This window comes from Echiichthys vipera, assembly GCF_963691815.1.
Source record: "Echiichthys vipera genome assembly, chromosome: 8".
NCBI lineage: Eukaryota > Metazoa > Chordata > Actinopteri > Perciformes > Trachinidae > Echiichthys > Echiichthys vipera.
Window position 1 is genome coordinate 25,469,356 of NC_139833.1, and position 21,329 is coordinate 25,490,684.

At 40.9% G+C, this 21,329-nt stretch overlaps 1 protein-coding gene across 6 annotated transcripts in view; it reads left to right on the top strand.

Moving 5' to 3' along the window:
* The first annotated feature begins 254 nt into the window (after positions 1 to 254).
* trak1a (trafficking protein, kinesin binding 1a) overlaps positions 255 to 21,329 on the top strand; it is a 41,705-nt gene continuing 20,630 nt past the window's right edge. For 5 of the 6 annotated variants that reach the window (XR_014593318.1, XM_083919209.1, XM_083919212.1 and 2 more), the window contains exons 1-2: positions 7,893 to 8,061; positions 13,585 to 13,779. Coding sequence is in view for 4 of the 6 variants with exons in the window: in XM_083919209.1 (XP_083775335.1) it covers positions 8,058 to 8,061; positions 13,585 to 13,779 (199 nt within the window). In the remaining 2 variants the exon portion in view is untranslated. Of the gene's footprint in view, positions 444 to 7,892; positions 8,062 to 13,584; positions 13,780 to 21,329 lie in introns of those variants that run through there. The other variant, XM_083919210.1, reaches the window with a different exon arrangement.

Sequence of the window (21,329 nt, forward strand, 5' to 3'; positions counted from 1 at the left end):
TCTCCTTTCACCATCAGGTATGCAGTGAACAACCTCTGTACATCCAAGTGTGTGGTTCAGGTTATCCAATTCCCACCTGTCCCAAGCTCTAGACTTCCTGACCACTTCTGTCCGCTCGAGGCCAATAATTCACACAAGACAAATGCTTCTTTTTTCTCATTGCTATTTTGGCGAATCCAAGTTTTTTTCCATGGCTGGTCGTGTTTTAAATCAGTAACCACTCGGCGCCAAGCTGGAACCGAAGACGTCGCCTCCCTATACCTCATCCTGCTCCTCTGCCCCGCCCCCTAAACAGTCTTCCGAACACACAGTGTGGCTACACGACCCAGGGCTCCGATCGGCCTGTGAAGAGGAGGAAGAGGAGGACTATGTCAGTGAAGCAAGTTCGCCGACTGCACTGCAGGAGTTCACGGCCACCTACAGAGATGCAGAGACCATTACTGGTAATGTTACATGCATACATTATAACCATAGGTAGACAAAACTTACTGGAATCCATTTGGCAGCGTTGAATCAGCACTAGATGCATAAATGTATAATTCACCTGTCAAATGCTTTCCGACGTCAGACCTATCAGAATTTAACTCAATTAAAGGCATGCAATAAAAACAGCCCACAATCTCTAATGGTTTTGGAATGAGCTGGGAGTAACATTGCAGGCTGAGAAAGATGGTGAGAGTGAGTTATGTGGAGCTGTGAGAAACTGTCCCTCTCTGTGACCCCTTTCTAATGCCACATCCTGTCAGTAAAGCAGCACCAGGGGACCTCAGCTCTGTGTATAAACCAGCATGTGAGAGGAGCTCCCAGTGGACTGTCTCAATCAACTCTTTTATTCATCTCCCCCTCTCTTTTTCTCTCACCACTCATCCTTCTCTCCAAGGGAGCAGAGGGACACTAATGTCTCGTCTCCAGTGGTCACAATTTAGCTGTGCTGTGGCCCATCTCCTTTCCCTTTACAGTGTGAATGAGCCTGTCTGGACCAAGTATTTGGCAGACACTTTGAACAACTGAAGGGATAAAAGATAAATGGATATTGATTCTGATATTTTTTTTCTGCAGCCCTGATCACGCAGCAGTCTAGATTGTCCCAACCTGGAAAACAAACACTGACGCATTATGGGAGTAACAATTTCAATTTTCAAAAATTGATCAAAATGAGCTTTCAATTTTAATTATCGAAATAAAAAGCAGGATAAGCAATTTCCCCATTTTAAATAAACTATTTTTATTTGACTAAATTGCCTTTGTGTGGGGAATTCCCCCCAAAAATATCTATATATCTGTTTGAAGAAATATGTAAATCACAGTAGTCCGGGCATAATACCTGTTGGTCTTTAGGAATCAGGACTCAATGGTTAAACAATGGCAAAGCTGTCAGTGCTGAAAAAGAATGTTTTAATTGAAAATTGAATAGTATTATGGCATTAAAATTGAAAGTCAAATCGAATCACGCAATGCATAGCCATTGTACCAGGCGATGAGTCCAGCACACCATCGTGTGTCTCTTGGAATGAAACTCCAAAAGACAGCTGTCACCGTAAGGAATGGGGCCCAAAGAAAGGGAAAGGGAGATTAATACAACCTGGCCCAAAGCCACTTTAACCTGGCCACAAGGGTTGCGAAGCACTTTACCAGCACCAGACTCGAGAGTCAGTTCAATTCAATTTCATTTATAGTGCCAAATCATAACAAGAGTTATCTCAGGACACTTTACAGACTAGGTATAGACCACACTCTATGACTTATTTATGATTTACATAGACCCAACAATTCCCCTGTAGAGTACGGCGATTGAGTTGAGCAGTGATTGAGACAAACAACAGGAAAAAGGGCCTTCCTGTAGTTTCCTATAGCGCACACCCTCCCACCATTGACCATGACCTCAGTTCCTTATATTATTTCAACACCAAAGGCCCTTCATCGTCTACTCCGTTACAGCCTCAAAAGCAAGGCAATAAGAAATCTGGAGCTTCTGATGGAGCACTCTCTTATCTCTACTCTTCATCCATACAGCTATTCGGTGCAAACCAGCTTATCCTTTCACATAGTCCTATAGGGCAAAACATGGGCAAAATCCAGGAAGGTCATCAGTCTATCTCAGGGCTTACAAATACAGATAGATAAACATTCATTACTATAGGCAGTTTGTCAGTTCACCAATTGGAGAAAACCAACCTCTTGCTTTGTCGTCTCAGTTTCTTAAAGCTGGGGAAGTTTTTGACGTTTAGCGCAACCATTGTGAAGGCTTGCATGGATGAAATCTTGCAGAGCTGGTACTCTATGGTCACAGGATCAGTGTGTTAAAGTCTACTTCCTAGGTAAGCAAGTTAAGTCAAATAAACACCACATAGTGCAGTAAAATGTGGTATAGTCTAGTCAAGAACAGTAACCCTGCAAAGCTTTTTTGAAGCTCATTGGTTCCAATTTAAATGATCCTGTGTCAAGTGTTTGATACATTTGGCAGGAAATGTATGACCTTATTTGTTGTGTTGTAATATAGTGTGAGCTGTTGTTTTTCAGTGTTGGAACAATATTTAACTTTAATATTTAGCTATGTATATACACCTGGGAGGAGAATAGCATTGCATTCCAGTTAGTGCTTCATTTTTTCTCTTTCTCTGCTGCTGAAACTCTATTTAGATTCCAGCTTAACATTGTTTGTTTAAATATATGTATTTGGAAGTTTCAAAGCATTCTCTGTTTGAACCAAACAGAGGCACATTGGTAACATGTTAGTGTAACCACCAACAGTGTAATACTTTTTTTTGTTGCAAAATCGGATAATGAAATGTCATGCTGTTGTTATATCTACAGTAGTCATGTGTCTGAACATGAAGTCATTCAAGGACAGGACAGTTGAACAGGTTAGGTCAGTGCTGCCATCTGCTGGCACCATAGGGTTACTATAACAATCTCAACCGTCCTCTATAATATCATATCAAATAATCAGTTTTTGACTGAAATTGCTTTGAGGATAACGATGACCTGGACGAATGAGACCATTCACAGGCCCTCTATAATATGTTTATATTAATTATACCTTGTCTCTTTAATTGTGTGTGTGTGTGTGTGTGTGTGTGTGTGTGTGTGTGTGTGTGTGTGTGTGTGTGTGTGTGTGTGTGTGTGTGTGTGTGTGTGTGTGTGTGTGTGTGTGTGTGTGTGTGTGTGTGTGTGTGTGTGTGTGTGTGTGTGTGTGTGTGTGTGTGTGTGTGTGTGTGTGTGTGTGTGTGTGTGTGTGTGTGTGTGTGTGTGTGTGTGTGTGTGTGTGTGTGTGTGTGTGTGTGTGTGTGTGTGTGTGTGTGTGTGTGTGTGTGTGTGTGTGTGTGTGTGTGTGTGTGTGTGTGTGTGTGTGTGTGTGTTTTGAGGATGAATGAACACAAAGAGCTGAATAGAGCAGCTCATTGCCATGGGGCAGTTCCTGGGCGTGAGGTTAATTCTCCGTGGTTACCAGCCAGCAGTGATGTAAAGAGTTGAGTAACTGTGGATATTACTGGATGCTTAGCGAGGAGAGAGAAATCAGGAGCAACCAGGCAGACAGAGAACTTGAGTGAGAAAGAGGCAAAGTTACATAAGTGGTCAAACAGAGTAGAATCCAAATTGCTGAGTCTGCTTTCTGACTGATCAAACCACAGCATGTGGAAAAACATCCATTGTGCTGTAATGTTTAGAGCAGAGCGTAGTTCCTGTTTGTATGAACACACACACACACTCACACACACAAAAACTTGAACTGTCAGTGTAAGGCCACACATGTTGCCATGGATACAGTGTTTAGTACATGGAAAGTCTGAATCATCTGTCAGGCTGGCTCAATAATTCACACAGAACAGACTGAACTGCATTACCTTAGTTATAGGCTGCATAATAATACTGAAATGATTTAATAATAGTTTGCATCTGCATATAATTTAGTGAAAACATTGACTTTTGTGTCAGTTTTTGACAAATGTACCCAGGTTGATTTCCCCCTGACCTGACAAAGAAGTGCACGGTCCTTGATTGTTTTCTCTCTGTATTTTTCTGGCTCACTTTCAGGCTCATAAAAGCGGTGATGTTGAGATGTGACGTTGCATGTTTACATATCTGATATGGCCATATGGTCATGTCCATGCCTTCTCATTTGATAGTTTACAGCTCTTGTAGATGTCTTATTTTACACAACAGGAGCTCATTATTGAAACAAGAATTTAAAAACCTTTACAACTTGTTAGCAGGTTCTCATTATATTTAATTTTACACGTTTTCACTCTTCTTGTATTGTCATGCAAAAATAAAAAAATATGTTAAGTCTGATGTCTGATGAGGTCAAATAGTTAGCTTTGCTCAAAAGTCAGTTCCCTCTTGACTCTTAATTGACAAAATCAGCACATGACCATGTCTTGTGGGATCATACTGCTAGTTGTTGTAACCTAACCAGCAGTACTGTCATGTTTGGTAGTGTGATTGAGTCCAGCATCCACTCTATTGACTCTAGATGGCTGTGTGTCATTACAATACAGAGTTCAGGCCACAGTCACGCTGTCAAATGACCAAATATCTACAAAGTGCCTAGAAAATGTTTGGAAATAATCAAATACTGTGAAATACTTCACTTCCACTCTGACCTACAATTTCTAAAAGCCAACATGTAAGTAAAGACACACACACACACACACACACACACACACACACACACACACACACACACACACACACACACACACACACACACACACATATTAGACTGAGATTTACAGGGTTAGTGACATTTGAACACCTTGGTGCAGCCTTCCACACACACATCTTGTAGATTGTCAGTGATATTTGACCACGTTGACATACTCTCCTGTATTTCATGCGCATACCCTCTGTGACCAGCGGCAGCTTTCAACTGTAGCCCCGTCTGATTCTGGACAGGGTTGTGCTGTAGCTCCATCAGAACTCTATAAAAGCATTTGGTTGAATGGTTCTAGTGGAGAAAACTGGTTCTCAGTGCAGATTTTAGCTTATAGTCAGGCCACTCTTTTCGTTGACTTTTGTCATGAAAGGTACATTAATGTGGACCTATTGTAACTTTCCATATTTTCTGTCATATATATATATATTGCTATAATGTCAGCCTGTGAATGTTCTCATTCGTCCTCAAAGCAATTTCAGTCAAAAGCAACTGGACTTGGTTATTTGTCTAGGAAGACGTTTCACCTCTCATCCAAGAGGCTTCATCAGTTCATGTACGCATCTGACCAGGCTGGGACTGGTCCAACTAACTGGTGTGAGATCCAGGTATTTAACCTCTCACAAGGCCGATGATGTCACTGAAACTCTTTGTCAGATGTTCTTGCTAAACGTGACAAAAGTTTCAAATAATGAGGTACACGTGTTGATGGGTAAGCAGTCTAGCCTATGAGCAGAGCTGCTCAGGATTCAGACTGCTGTCAACGCCTCCTTTCAGACAGTTTATTCTACTTTCTCGGCAGTCTGATGTTAAGCCATCTTCGTATCACACTCTTGCTGGAACATGTCCTGGTGTGTTGTGTTTTGTTTATAAAGCGTTATTTGTGATTTCTGATGGTAGAAAATCCTGCTTTAGTCCCCCACATGTAGCTACATGCTGACAGCAGACAAAGCTGCAAATATTGGTTGCTTGTTATTAATTGCTACCTAATTGCGTAGCTTAGTACGGCTGCAACATGTCCGGTTGTCTTGTGTTTGGTTTAGCAGGCTGTTGTGACTTTTGACTATAAAGTTGCACTCAGTCCTTTGCAGTAATACGGCGATGGAATAGTGGAGCAGGCACCAAGGCTATAGAAGGAGGCTAGGAAACCAAAAAAATAGATCTGAGTTTTGGGGTATGACACATGCAGAGTAAAATCTGCAATTGCCGAAAGGCTCAATAGCTCCGCACTATCCAAAATACGCTTTTGTTACTCTTCATTCCTTATGTTTTATTGTCTTTTTACATTTAAATGTATGTTATCATTATTTTTACTTATATTTAGAAATACACTTTCAGCATTGTGTATAACTCTGGAATATGTAAAAAAAAAAAAAAAGTAATGTTTACATTGAATCTTTTCATTTAAATTTGAGAAAAAATAAACTAGCATGGGGTGACTGATTAATTTTACTGAGGCGTCTGCAGTTGGCCTCGGGTCGGAGCATATTGTATTTGAAAAGTAAAGATATGTAAATATCTGCCATCCATTAGAAAGTGAGTGAGCCCAAAGAGCACCTGAGCAGAAACCATCCCTTTATTAGTAGCGCCATCTGCCGCCATCCTTCAACAGCGCAGCTCCGGTTACATCCGTCATACCCAAAAGCTCACACTTCTTTCAACTAGTCTTTGCTGAGACCAAGGCTATGGAAGGAGGCTAGGACACCAAAAAAATTAATTGCTGATCTTTGGGGTATGACACATTAACAGGTGATCCTTGGGTGGCCTTGGGCCGTTTCTTTTTCTTTCTTTTTTCCCCCCATTTTTTATCCCATGTTTTATGATAGTGCACCAGCTATTGAGCCTCTCTGCAATTGCAGAGGCCAGATGTTATTGTGTTATACCCCAATTACTCAGTTGGTGACTCAGCCTCTTTCTACTAGTCTTGGCAGAGACCAGGAAATGCTGACCAATCAGAACAGAATCAGCTTTTCGGGAGGGAAGCCTAAAAGAGACAGGTGCTGCAACATAGTGACTCAGACAGAGGATGCAGCAGCCATGAGCAGTAGGAGAAAAGTTGTGTTTTTGAACAAATTTGATTTTTCATCAATTAAATCAATTCTGAAAACATCCTCATCAGGATCCATCCAATACTTGGAAATACTCAGAGGTTGTTTCTACCAGACACAAGTCAGCACTGGTGGTGCATGAATCCAAGAACAAGTTCCAATTGTTACTAAAACTCATATAAACATTTCTACAACATTTCTTGATAAGATAATCCTTTATTAGTCCCACAGTGACTATTTGTAAGGTTACAGCCGCAAAGACGATAGGGCAAATAACAAAAACAACAGTGTTGCAACTGTAATGTAACTTAAAAAAGTTAACAGTAACAGTGCAAATTAACAAGTAAGTACAGTAAACAGTAAAGAGCAAATTATGAGGAGTAAACAGACCGGAAGGTTAACTACACAGTATTCACATTATTGCACAGAGATATTGGTATTGTGCAGTTGCTAATGATCGTCGATGTCTTACTTTGAACTATTTTTTCAAGGTTTAACATACTTGTGAAACACCCTAACCGCTCAAATAATCAGGATGTTTTGTAACTAGTAATTACAAACAGATAAGTGTAGTGTGCAAGCTTACTGTAGGAACAAAATGACTCTTATCAGGAGCCATTCAGTGCCAAACACACAGGGATTTGGAGGATTTCATGAAAATCGCACTGAGTGGGTTTTTGGCAGTTCTTCTGCTGCAGCTTTACTTGTGTTGTACAGGCCATGATTACTGCTGTAACTGGTAAATCTGTTTGAAGGCCCGTTGCTCTTGCAGTTAATGTATTACACTTGCATTTTCTCTCCTCAATCACATAGTATCTTTCATCAGGCCCGTCTCTCCATGTGTGAGTTTGATATAGAAAACCGTCTGCTGGGGGCAGCTTGATCAACAAACGGTAAAATGGTACAAACAGCTGTTTGCCTGCTGTTACCTACAGTGTGTTGTTCTGGAGAGAGAGGCAGAGAAAGATTGTGTGTTAGTACAGCTCGAAGGAAGAGTCCTGCTGGGTTTGTTGGCTGTCAGAGTGAGGAATAGAGAGCGGGGGAGAGCAAGCTGCGGGGCGGTCCATGCGGATAGCGTCATTGGCATGTCAGGCATGACGAACCAGTTTGGCTCGGGTCTCTTCTCCTCTTCTCTCCTCCCTCCCCTTTTCCTGCCTTTCTTTTTGTCTCTTACACTCAGTGCCGTCCTCTAAAACTTTTTGCACCCTCTCTCTTCTTCTTCCTGTCTCTCACCCTCCCAACGCTCTTTCTCTCTCTCCTCTCTGTGTTTTTTCTTGCGACCTTGCCCTGTCTTGGTCCAGTGGAAAATGTGATCGGAGGGCAGCAGAGTTGGTGGTTGTCGGGCTCTAGGCACCATGAGTGAGTACACTGTGGACAGCATGGGAATCTGCCCGTTTGGGCTGGTCTCAAGTTTATATTGAGCCTGGCTAATATCTGGATAGAGTGAGATAGATCTTCTCTCGCTCTCGCTCGCTCTCTCTCTCTCTATCTCTATCTCTATCTCTCCTTTGTTTGTTTGTCTTCCTGTCTGTCTGTGAACCAGCTGTTTGTATTGTATAATTAAGGGAGCTTCGGGGGTTTGCCTTCAGGGGTTTGTTAGCGGTTTGTTTTTTCAAGCCTATGTTTAAAGGTCTGAAGAATATATATAACGTTAAATCTTACATTGTAAGTTATATGAATTGTTTTTAAAAGTTAAAAGTTTACAATGAATTTATTGGTAGAAAGGTCAACTTACCATAAGTAGCACTACTGTACTGTAATCGATTACAGGAGGCGGCCATGTTGGACATTGCACTAGGATTTAAACTTGCCCTTTTCTGTTTAGCAACATGAATCCAGCCCATGTGTTTGTAACCACGTCTTCACAGATCATTTTTAGTGTGTATTTTGACTGTATACCCTACAGAATGAGAATTTTTCACTTGTCTGTCAGTGTCCTCTGCACATGTTGGTGTGTTATTGCTCAGACTGACAGTGGACTATTCTTACACTTGAACTTGAACTTTGTTGCTCTTGATTCTAGCTGCTAATGTTGGCAAGACCCTACAGGTTATGTTCTTCATGCCAGCCGCCTACATTTACATTTGTATATTGGACATGAACTTGAACTTCTCTTGGTCATGGCTCAATATTGTTTGTTGATCCAAAAAGTCAAAAGTTAAAACTTAATTGGTTTCTACAGGGTGCTCCTTGTTAATACATTGATTCAGTATTAAGAGTGAAAAATAAGTGTTACTTATCTCCTGCTTGATGTAAAGTAGTCATTGTGTTTCTCATAACTGATGGTCTGTAAACGACATCATGTGATACTTTGTTTACTCTGTACCTTGGACAGTCCTGGTTAAGTTTTTCTGCACTCCTTGCAACTATTTTAGCGACAAGTTTCCATTTGTTAACTGTGAAAATAATCTCCAACTAAATGAAAACTAGATAATTGAAAACTTCTACTGATGTGCCAAAAAGAGAAATTGCATCGACTGTTTGACCATAGAGCATACACACACACACACTTACACACACACACACACACACACACACACACACACACACACACACACACACACACACACACACACACACACACACACACACACACACACACACACACACACACACACACACACACTCACACTCACACACACATTTTTTGCTGTCTCCATTGACCTTTTGTCAGCACTCCTAACGTGGAAGGGTTTGTGCTATAATTATCCTCATTCACATACTATCGTTAGTCTAGTCATTCTAGGAGCTGAGGTACATTAGTCATATTTCATATCTATTGAGCCTCTCTGCAATTGCAGAGGCCAGATGTTATTGTGTTATACCCCAATTACTCAGTTGGTGACTCAGCCTCTTTCTACTAGTCTTGGCAGAGACCAGGAAATGCTGACCAATCAGAACAGAATCAGCTTTTCGGGAGGGAAGCCTAAAAGAGACAGGTGCTGCAACATAGTGACTCAGACAGAGGATGCAGCAGCCATGAGCAGTAGGAGAAAAGTTGTGTTTTTGAACAAATTTGATTTTTCATCAATTAAATCAATTCTGAAAACATCCTCATCAGGATCCATCCAATACTTGGAAATACTCAGAGGTTGTTTCTACCAGACACAAGTCAGCACTGGTGGTGCATGAATCCAAGAACAAGGGTAAAAGGATTATCTTATCAAGAAAACCGTCTGCTGGGGGCAGCTTGATCAACAAACGGTAAAATGGTACAAACAGCTGTTTGCCTGCTGTTACCTACAGTGTGTTGTTCTGGAGAGAGAGGCAGAGAAAGATTGTGTGTTAGTACAGCTCGAAGGACAGCGTAATCAATGTATGATTATGACCAGAAATCTGCTCATTTGGATTATGTTTGGGCAAATATTATATGGCTTCATGAAGGGTTATGGTCAGAGTTGAAACATCCATAGACTTTACATTAAACTCAATATGGCTTCTGGCTTCACAGGGGGACTTCATTGAAATAGAGATCCGGCTTATTAGCTTCATAATTTTGTTTCAGGAGTAAAAGTTTGGGATTTAACACTTTTTTTTTTATTATCCAGAAGGCACCACCGATTCCATGAATGAAATGCAATCCAGTACTCACTTACAGAGTTGGCTGTGCTTGCTGATTGATTCCCCAGGTGTGCGTGCGTGCGTGCGTGCGTGCGTGTGTGCACGTCCGTGCGTGTGTGTGTGTGCGCGTGTGTGTGTCCTATTTCAGCACAGTCAGTCATTCACTCTGGATTAGCAAACTGTGAGAGACAGCATTGTTAGAGAGACAGCAGAGGAGAGTGACAGAAACAGAGGGAAACAGGAAAACAAAGGACATTATTATTTTTTTATTGTGTTATTTCTCATTCGATGTTTGTGCTGATTCTGTCTACTTAGTTCCACATTTCTTTTCTTTTTTTTCTTTTTTTTTTAAGAAAAAGTGACCATAACCTCAATTCTGTGTGTTATCAGAGAGAATGTGTATACCGATGGTTCTAAATGGATGACATTTATAGGACACTAAAGTAATGTGTGAACAGAAAGGCACATAGCTGAAAGCTTAGGTAAGATTATTTGGTTTTCCACTGCACCAAACAAATGTGGCTCTCTGGTTGGCTCAGTGTTTTTGAGTGGAAGGCTGCTGTTGACTTTGCTAAGCAGGTACATAGAGTTTGTAGACCGGTTTTAGCTGGCATGTCACAGATTACTTATTGAGATGAACGGTGGAGATCAAAATCAGAGAACAAAATATAAATACTTGATTTATTCTGAAATACTGTTCTTTTTTACCGCCCAGAATTTGATAGAATATCTGCTGTGGCTTTACCACTGCTGTACTAGCATGTTTTTTTTTTTCTTAAATAACAAAGACATTTCAACAAAAACCTTTATTTTGTGAAAAAAAACAGTGATGAAAATCAGAGAACAGTAACCGTTGTGTAAGAAGAGATTTAAACACTGATTTCTTCTATAGAATTAAAAAATGAACAGGAAGTGTAGAGGCCACAGCTTTGAATGACTTCAGCACATCTGAGCCCACAGGACATCACTAGTTTATCACACTGCTCTGGTTTGACAATTACAGTGAAGGTATAGCATGTTGCCGAAGGAGGTTAACATTAGGGCAGTAGTGATGCACTAATCTCACGATACGATACAATACACGGTATTCCGCTCATGATACAATATACAGTATATCATGATATTCATCCAACAATATGATTCGATTTGATACGATACACTTACATCATTTACTGAAAGATTTTAAAGGGACAGTGTGATTTTGGTGACATCTTGTGAGTGTTCCATTGACTGGGATTGAATTAATAAAAACTGAAAGAATCAATTACACAATATACGGCTCTGACTGGACAGCAGAGATGGTAACAAGTCACTTTTTGCAAGTCCGAGTCAAGTCTCAAGTCCCTGAGGGGAAGTCCGTGTCAAGTCTCAAGTCTCTGAGGGGAAGTCTGAGTCAAGTCTCAAGTCCCTGAGGGGAAGTCCGAGTCAAGTCTCAAGTCCCTGAGGGGAAGTCCGAGTCAAGACTCAAGTCTCTGAGGGGAAGTCCGAGTCAAGTCTCTGAGGGAAGCAGCAAGTCCTAATTAAGTCTCTTATGGTTTTAATAAATAATAAAAGAGTTGAAGTTCAACCATATTGTATAATTACACAAAATCCCAACAGACAGTTTATAATCTTGTGTAAATAAAGAAAGTCTGCTGCTCCCATTACCTGAACTAATTACAGACACACCTGAAACTCCAGGTCCTGCTCTCATTGGAGGATTTGAAGACATTTGATAATAACTTGGAGGCAGACACATCTGACTGTAGATATTCTGCATTATATATTCATGATTATGCCCGATTTTGATGTATATTTGCTTTAGGATTAAAAAATGATTAGGAAGTGTAGAGGCCCTTGCTTCGAATGACTTCAAGCTAACGTTGATAGTTTGTGTAGCAGAGCTTAACACAGACGTTGCATTCTGTGATTTTTTGTTTCGGCTGTGCTTGAAGTTATAAAAGCCAAACGGTAATCTGACTGCAGCAGCAACAGGTGACGTGCTCTCTGTGTCATCTGCAGAGTGTGGCCGCTCGCACATCTCAAGTCCCCATCTCTGCTGGACAGACAGCTAGACTACTAGCGGCTGGCGGAATTAATACATGTAGCTCTTCCTGCAAAGCGAACGAGGGAAGGAAATGGGCAGCAAGCAAAGTGCCAGGGGGATTTTAATGGGACCTAATGTATCGATACTTGCGACCAAAAAATGTATACTTTCTATGGAAACAAAATATTGATTTATATTGCAGAATCGATACAATCACATAAACATTTGCATTCACCCTGACATGTAGCTGTACAAGAGGCCCAAATCCTGCTTCAGAAAACATCCCCCAAACATAATGTTTCCCATCAGACACAAATAAATTGAACGTCCTCTCATCACTGAAGTTCCCTCTGGACCAGTTCCTTTCTGTCCACACACCTGCTCCTCAGCAAAGGCAAGTCTCGCCCTTTTTACTCTTTCTGCTGATGAGAGGTTTGGTCACTGCAGAGTGGGCTTTCAGTTCAAATTGTCTTTAACAGTAAGACACTGTGTGCTGAAACAGATCCTTGCCCTGTTCAGCACGGAACTGGCGAGCAACTCCATCTGCAGTGTTGAACCGATTCCCCATTGAGAGTCTTCACATGAACCCGTCCTCTCGTGCACTTGTTTTACGTGGACTGGCCTTTTTGAGGGACTTAAATTAATCTGTGTCCTTGTAAAGTTTCAATATTCTTGAAATCACAGACTTGGAACGCCCAACCTCATCTGGACAACATGCCGTGGTATAGCCAGAGCAGATATTCTATTCTAACATTCTTTCAGAATTGATCAGGTAGTTATTATTTGATCTCTAATTTTGATCTCCACTGTATAATCTCTATTATTTTACCCAAATACAGAGTAGATGGCAGCCAGTAACAGATTAGGTCGTGGCACAACATGTAGGTTTCTATTTTCATTTGTTGCAGTATAATACAACCAAAGGGGATGCACTGTAAAGCCCAAATCCAAGAAATGCTTTGGATAATTTAACTGAAGATGCAAATTGACACTCCTTTTTTGGTGCTGCACAATATATATAAGGAGTGGTGGCTTAGTTCCTCTTCTTACCACTAGAGGGCATCCTATACATTCAGCTGGAATGGGCTGATGAAATATCTTGGTGGGCTGGATTATAAATAAGGAGTGACATTGTTACATTGTTTTTGGCACACAATCATACACCTTTCTCCCTGCTGAAGACAACATTTTCTTTGTCCAGTGTCAACATGGAATGCCTATTTACCATGACTTTAAAAATGTTCTATTGTCAAGTAAAAGAGCAAACTTTACAGTGTATCTTTCTCTCTGTGCAGATGTGTGTAACAGTACTGATTTGCCGGAGCTTGAGATTATCAGTTTATTGGAGGAACAGCTGCCAGTCTACAAGCTGAGGGCCGACACCATCTTCGGCTACGACCAAGATGATTGGCTGCACACGCCACTGGTGGAGCCCAACTCTTCCCTCGACCTGACTACTGAACAGATAGAGGAGACCCTCAAATACTTCTGTAAGTTCATTACATACTGTGGATTTAGACTATGTAAAAATAAAGTGTCCAACTTTCTTTTAAATATGATGATGGCTATTGTTGAAGTAAGATAGGTTTGCTAAAACACAAATGTAACTCTGTTAAAGCAAACCATCTCTGTTCAGACGGGAAATCTATAAATGTTTTATGAATCCACATTAGACAAAGATGAAGCGTCATTCTTAGTATTACTGCCCCCTTCTCAAATATTAGCATCAAAATACAGGTGTTCTTGAAATGACCATGTTAATACTCTCAACAGCAAATCTATGTCAAACACTGGGGACAGATACTGTAAGTAGATTTAACCTTCAGGAAATTGTTATTGGGTGATAGAATAAGGATTTAAGATTTAGAGGTGAGAGATTTAAGAAATATTCTAACCTAGGGAAGGAGAGAGACAGACAGACAGACATGGTGGCGCGACAGCTGACCATGGTTGCCACAGCTGACCATGGTTTCCACAACAGACGTGCATGATGTGTCTCTCTCCCTCTGTTGGCTGATGTTTTGCTTTTCCTTGCACTCAGCCCTTCGTTGTGTATTTATGCACGTGTCTGCTCTTATCAAACTAAGAGCTGCCTTGTGGCTGACTGTATATCACACACACCCATTTGCACACGATTGGAAGCAAATCAACTTGCACAAGCTCACATCAAACACATGTGCACAAGACACACGACAGACCAAGGAATTGTAAAGTGGACTTTTTCATCATTAATAATTCAGTTCTAATTCACATCTACTTGGAAGGTGACTCAGGGTTAAAAACAGCGCCTAAAATAGATCAAGAGTCCTTTTTTTAAATAGGCATCACTGAGAACTGTAACTTCACCTTGTTGCCCCATGCTGACAGTCATTTTGGCCTTGACATTCATTGTAGCCAGCCAGGCTAAGAGGCAATGACAAGGTCATATTGCATAAGAAACAGTATGAGACATTCTGCAAGATGTGTTTTGCTAAATATTCAACATGCCCCCCACCTCCCACCCTAACCCCCCAGGTAAGATGCTGCTCAGTATTGCCTCATACAGATGGCGGGGTATTGACACTGTAAGGGCCATGAATGAGGAGGGATAGGCCATATTGCTTTCGTCCTGGTCATAGAGCTGTGCTTCACAGGATCAGTGTGGATGTCTGGGGTTGTTTCCTCTCTAATCAAATGCTTCATACAAGGTGATAGTATGTAGGCATATGTTTACTGAACTGTATTTCCTGTGTTTGGAGCCCCCTCTGGTTAAATAGTGGAACAGTGTAATAGGCACACTGTTACATCACCGAGGTGGTTATGGATCTATTTAAAGCTGTAACCTGCTACATGAGGAGGACATGATGACATGGAGCCGTCTGACCATTGGAGCTCAACTTCATGTTGTGATGACATCACATACACATGTATTTAAATGGAGGAGACAGGTTGTCTCATTGACTGATGTTCCCGTAGCCATGCTAGCTTAAAGGTAGCTGGTGGTCACCTTTGACAATCATATAAAAAATAGCATCTGTATCTACATGGATAATATTGCTTCTTCCTTCAGTGTTTTTTTTTTGGTGTAGCAGTTGCCAACAGTGGTCATGAAATATATGTTTTTACTTTTAAAAAATATGAATATATATAGCATTGTTACCAGTTGTTTAAGGTTCAAGATTATCTTTATTGTCCCTCTAGGAAGACTCAATAAATTACAGAGGTCAGGAAATGAAATGGAAATCCAGAATCTTTGACAAGCATGGACAAGGGTACAAATGTGCAGATTGGCAAATAAGAAAGGGAAGTGCAAGGACTGCGGCTATGAGTGCTAATTGCTATTCAGATTAATGACACATGGAATAAAAGAGACATGAAACATCTTGGATCTCCTGTATTTTTATACAGTAGTAACACATGATGAACTGTAACAGAATATGTTACATACAGTGAGGTAACAACTTGCTCCCACTATGTATAAGTATGTGAGTCTGCCTTTATCATGATAGCTGTTTGGTTGTGGCCTTATGTATAAGTGTATTGAGAAATAGTTAACCTCTCCATAATATGCATTGTGGCAGTCTCTGTTAGCACTGAGAAGCTGGCTGACATCAAATTTTCCTCGCATTATTATTGGAATAGATTGTATTTAGCTTTTGTGACACATAATTGTTGTCTCTCATGCACTGTGTATGTGCTTATTTCATCTCCCCCGGATAAAATTACCAGTCCTTGAATTCCCATTGTGTTCATTCATTTTAGGTGAGCCACATCACCTCTGCCAACACTAAACTGCTTTGTAGCTAACTGCTTTTACATGCTATGCCATCAGGCCTTGGAGTCTGAGCCCATTACTATAGCAACCTCACAGAAGGACACAGTAGGGGAGAGGAGGGGGTTGATGCTTACATGCGAATGGAGGGTGGGAGCAAGTTAGTGATCCTGCTTCCTCTGATTGGCTGTAGGGATCCTCTCGCCCCACCCACTCTACTGTGTCATGACTGTCATCCTCTCTGCTGCAAAACCCGTGACTGCTGCTGCTCGTTCTCCCTCACTCTCTCTATCTCTGTGTTTATTGAGTCATTGTTAGAGATGCGGTGGGCCATGTGTAGAGCTAGTGCTGTCACTGAGCAGGGGATGTAACAAAAGAGAACTGTTATAATATGACCTCTGAAAGATCCGGCCGGAGGATGGGCTGTCAGGAGCGCAGGAAGATGAACTGAGAGGATGCAGGATAAGAAGATGGAAACCTGAGAGGATAGAATCTGGCACATTTGCTGAAGCTTTGGAGTGACTGAGGAAAACTAATGGACAGAAAAAGAAGAAGACAGACAGAGACCAAAGGACACAGAGGCAGTGCAGACTGACAGGAAACATTTGCTTAAATGGAAATTATGGACAAAAATAAAGTGGCAGCTGGCAACTGATGACGCAAGTAACGGTTCTGTGGGATGACATGCAGAAATGGCACCACCAACACAACAAATACTGAGCATAATATGCTGACGGTTTGGTGTTAATGAGTGTGGGGAAGAAAGGACATATGAGAATGGCAGACCGTCACCAGTAATGACTGTGTGCCAGCTGGTAACTGCTAAGCATGCTGGGTTAGCAGAACTGGACTGTGACTGAGTAACGGACACTACCAGCAAGTCATAAGAACACAGCAACTACTGGTTGTCTCAAAGCATGCTGGGACGTTGGAAACAATACAGCTGTCTGTCAAAGTAGTAAAAGGATGAACAGACGAGGCCTGACCAGAGGTCAGAGGTTTGTCAAGGCAGACTACTACGAACTGGACTGGTACTATGAGGAGTGTACTGATGGTAAGACAACAGTCTGCTACAGTATGCAGTGACATCTAGTTCTTACTCACTGATGTTACAGGCTGTGTCGACATGGTAAGAGATCACACGTCGTAAATTGAAGAATGTTTGCGAGGATAGGCTATGAGCAAAACCATACAAATAGTCATTTTTTATAAAATGAGTACAAAAAAGCAGGTATTGTTTGAGAGAGAGAGAGAGAGGTGGTTACAGGATTAACATTAACATGCTTGATGAAGAGAACGAATGGGTAGACCTGTATGGCCCTTTGACTAAACCCCTTGTGGAGTCAGCTTGAGCTGCTTTCTTTCTTCTAGTTTCCATCTAAGACAACCCAGAGAATGTGACCTTGTGGACTGGCATTTACAAGACAAGAAAATACCAACGCAGATGTTACATTAAGGACAAATGCCAGCATTAAAGCTGTAGCTACAGCAGCCAGTGTCTACTCGATACAGTAGGTAGTAGTTTTGTGAGACAGCTGAGTCAGTGTGGCTACTAAAATAGGCTCAGAGTAGCTTATGTGACTAGCTGTGGGTGTAGGTGTGGGACTGGGGATAGATGGTTCCTCTTTACTGGTTGTGAACCAGTGTCAGTTGTTTGTTTTTATGTTAGCTACCTGCTTATCATGGCTGCTGACGGCTGACCTGGAGAGACTCATGGTAGTCACAGGTGGAAAACGGTTTATTGTGAGAATAAATATGTTATGAATATGTAGGCAGCTGGCAGACTAAGTGACAAAGTAACTGAGTGAAAGGAAGCTAAGTCTGTCGAGAGAAAGTGAAAGCATTGAAATAATCTCTACTTCAGTGAAACAAAACAAACTAATGTAAATGTAAAACAATACATTTAATATAATGTTATAATGTAAAAAACAAAGCAAGATATAATGAATAGAAGATGACTGGATAACTGTAAAGTTACCCATTAAGAGCAGAATTAGGAGCAGTGATGTGCATTATGTAATGCTACTCAGTTTTTTATGGCAGTGTGTTGTATTGCCTTGTAGTAGCAGCAGTAACCTGTGTGGATAATGATTCTAGAGGACACACACACACACACACACACACACACACACACACACACACACACACACACACACACACACACACACACACACACACACACACACACACACACACACACAAAATATATGGAGGACTGGTTGTGCCTGGCCAGGTTACATGTGGTGACAACAGGTTATAGCAGTGGTTGGTTTATTACAAGCCTTTTGGTGCTGTGATCTATTGGTTGTTATGTGTGCTGTATTATGTATGTGTGGCAGGGCTGCTCTGGAGAGATTCTTACATAACGGCTCAGCAACTCCCTGATAAGAGCTGTGCAGCTTAAATGTCTGCAATATTATTAAGCTGTGGCAGCTAACCCAGGTTTGATTTCAAGTCTTTGGTCATTGGATTTTTGGAGACAGACATGTTTCCTGCTACACACAGACAAGATTTTCAACTGTTAAATGCTGCTGAAATGATCAAATAACCAAATGATGGGGGCACATGCAGTTTATTTAATACATCTTCTTGTGGAGTGTAGAGGCAGGAATAGAAAGCAGCTGGTTTGGTGTTATTCTGAGACATATGCAGGAGAGATGTGGAAGTAGGTTGGCTTATTTTTAGCCCAATGATTTGCATGCTGCTCTAAGCCACCCTTGTTGATAGCAGCCGGCCAAATATTCCTTGGCACTTTTAGCAGCCTTTGAAACAAATGGATGGATGGCAACCAGGACAGAGGGCTGGGGCTGAGAAAGAGGGCAGACTATTCTTCCAGAGGAGTTGTGACCGGGTGGAGGGATAATTATAGGAAACAAGAATAAAGCTTGGAGGCAAAACATGGATTTTTGCATCAGCATTTAAACTTTTGCAAATAAAATTGTTTGTTTCTAAGTCCAAGTAATAGCTTTCAAATCGTTATTGTTTACCTTTGCTTTTAGAGTCTAAATTTATCACTTTAAAAATAATTTGATCTTGAAGTTTTGGTTAACTTTACTCAGGCTTACCATCTGTGTTTTCCAAACTCAAGTGGGACGGTTAGTTGTTTCCTTGTCCTTGTTGCTCTGTTGGTAATGTTGCTACAGTTTCTGTGCCAAAAACAGCAGTGAGTAGGGCAGAGGCCCCAAGGACACAAGAAGAGATATGTGGAGCCTTGAGCAATACAAATCATTGTTTTAGCTGAATGGATTTTTTTTATTCTTTCAACAGTTATACGTTTAACTGTCATACATGTTGTTTGTGTGAATTCTTGGTCCAATTTAGGACTAGCCTACAAAGCATGTCAACAGAGACTTAATACACAAATGGGGTGAAAAGCGGGTGAGTGTATGAAAAGGAAAACGGAAAAAACAAGTGGAGTGATTGTGAACAGAAAGGCAACGGTAGAGGGACAAAACTGCTTAGAAGCTCTGAGCGGCGTTGTCCAGGACTCCTTTTGTTTCCTGCAGCATTACATCCAAAGGACCATTGAGGGGAGTTACTCAAGCATACAGGACAGCACTGAGCTGGCATGAGTTTTCTAGACCAATTACAGTAATTATAACACTTGAGCAGTGACTAATGGGCAGACAATTGGGCGGCTTTGATGCAGCTCATATTCAATTATGAAGAATCGGTACTAGCTCAGCTCAATGGACATGTGACATTGACATACAGTACAGCATATACTGTACAGTGGAGATCAAAATTAGAGAACTAAGTATTAATTCTTGATTTATTCTAAAATACTGTTATTTTTATCGTGCAGAATTTGATAGAATTCCCACTGTGGCTATAACACTCACACATTCATAAAGACAGATAGAGATAGACATCTATCTGTCTTTATGAATGTGAAAGAAACCCCTGGAAGACATGAAGGTATATTTTGGTAATCATTTCTCAAAAATAGTAACATTTATTATAGTTTATTAAAATGTACACAGGCGAGCTATGAACTATGATTTTTTGACTGAGTAGTGATTGCATAAGCCTTATGTTGATGTAATCTTGGGACCCAATAGCTTTCGGCCTGACGACAACATGATAATGACGGTGACTACAAATGGACTCCAGAATGCTTTCGATATCAAAACACATAGTTTTAAAGTTTGCCAGTAGGGAGACAGGTGTGTAGAGACAGGTTTTTAAGTTTGGCTTTAGATTTGTCCTTTGCGTCCATTTTCAATAAACCCCGATTGAAAACTTGTCCAAGTTGTGTCTTTTGTTACATGTCGAGTTGACAATAACAGTCCTTTTGAGCCAGTTTTCATGGAAGTAGTTTGAAATGCCTTTTCTGTATTTCCAATTAATTTTCATTGGATTTATCTATTTAATATCTATTTGTAGTCTCCTGAAAAGTATGTTTTCTTCACTTCAGTCCATATGACTAAATCACTGGTTTATCCCACTTGTTTGATTTTGTCATTTGTCAAAACATTTGTGATATTGTCTCATCACAGTTCAGGGTTAGCTCAGTGGTTAACAGAATGCAATTTTAGCAAGCAGCTTTGGGATTTTTGATTCCAAACTCAGGGCCCGTCTGTCTGGACTATACATGCTCTTGCTGCGTTTGTCTCAACATACACTTCCTCTACATCTCCACTTTAGGAATTACGTGAGTGTTATAGGTGAACTCAGCCCTGTATCATAGCTCTCACCCTATTTGTGAAGTTCATAGAGAACACGGTGCACAGTCACTTTATTTGGTTGTAGTTGAATAAAGATATACTGTGGACTATATTTTTAATTAATTTTAATTGCAAGATAAACATGTTTCTGATTTTAAACTAAAAGCAAACATTTTTGCTCCTCTGTTTCACATTATATCTTATTAAGAGTGATTGGGGAGGAAAAAAAGCTTAAACGGTCTATTCTATCGGATGTTTGTCCCTTATGACTTCCCCAGTATGGTGCATATTAAAACTTGTTTCGAATATTCCTTTACTAATATGGTTGTTTGCCACCTTTCCAGCCAATAAAGTTTGCTGTCCCATGAATCTCACCTGATGATACCGGTCGGAGGTTAAATATGCACAGAAACAGTCACCCGTAAAGGTTTCACTGTGACTGGCACGCCCTGAAACAGGGGCAGGCCTATTATTGTTTGCCCTGCCTTATTGTCAGCATAGGGGCTGAATAGGACTGTACCAAGTCAGTTTCACTTGAGGGGGTGGGGGTTGTAAAAATTGATTTGAAGTCTACCTGAGAAATAGGCGTTTCCTTAAGCTCTGATTTTCTCCTGTTGGTGAC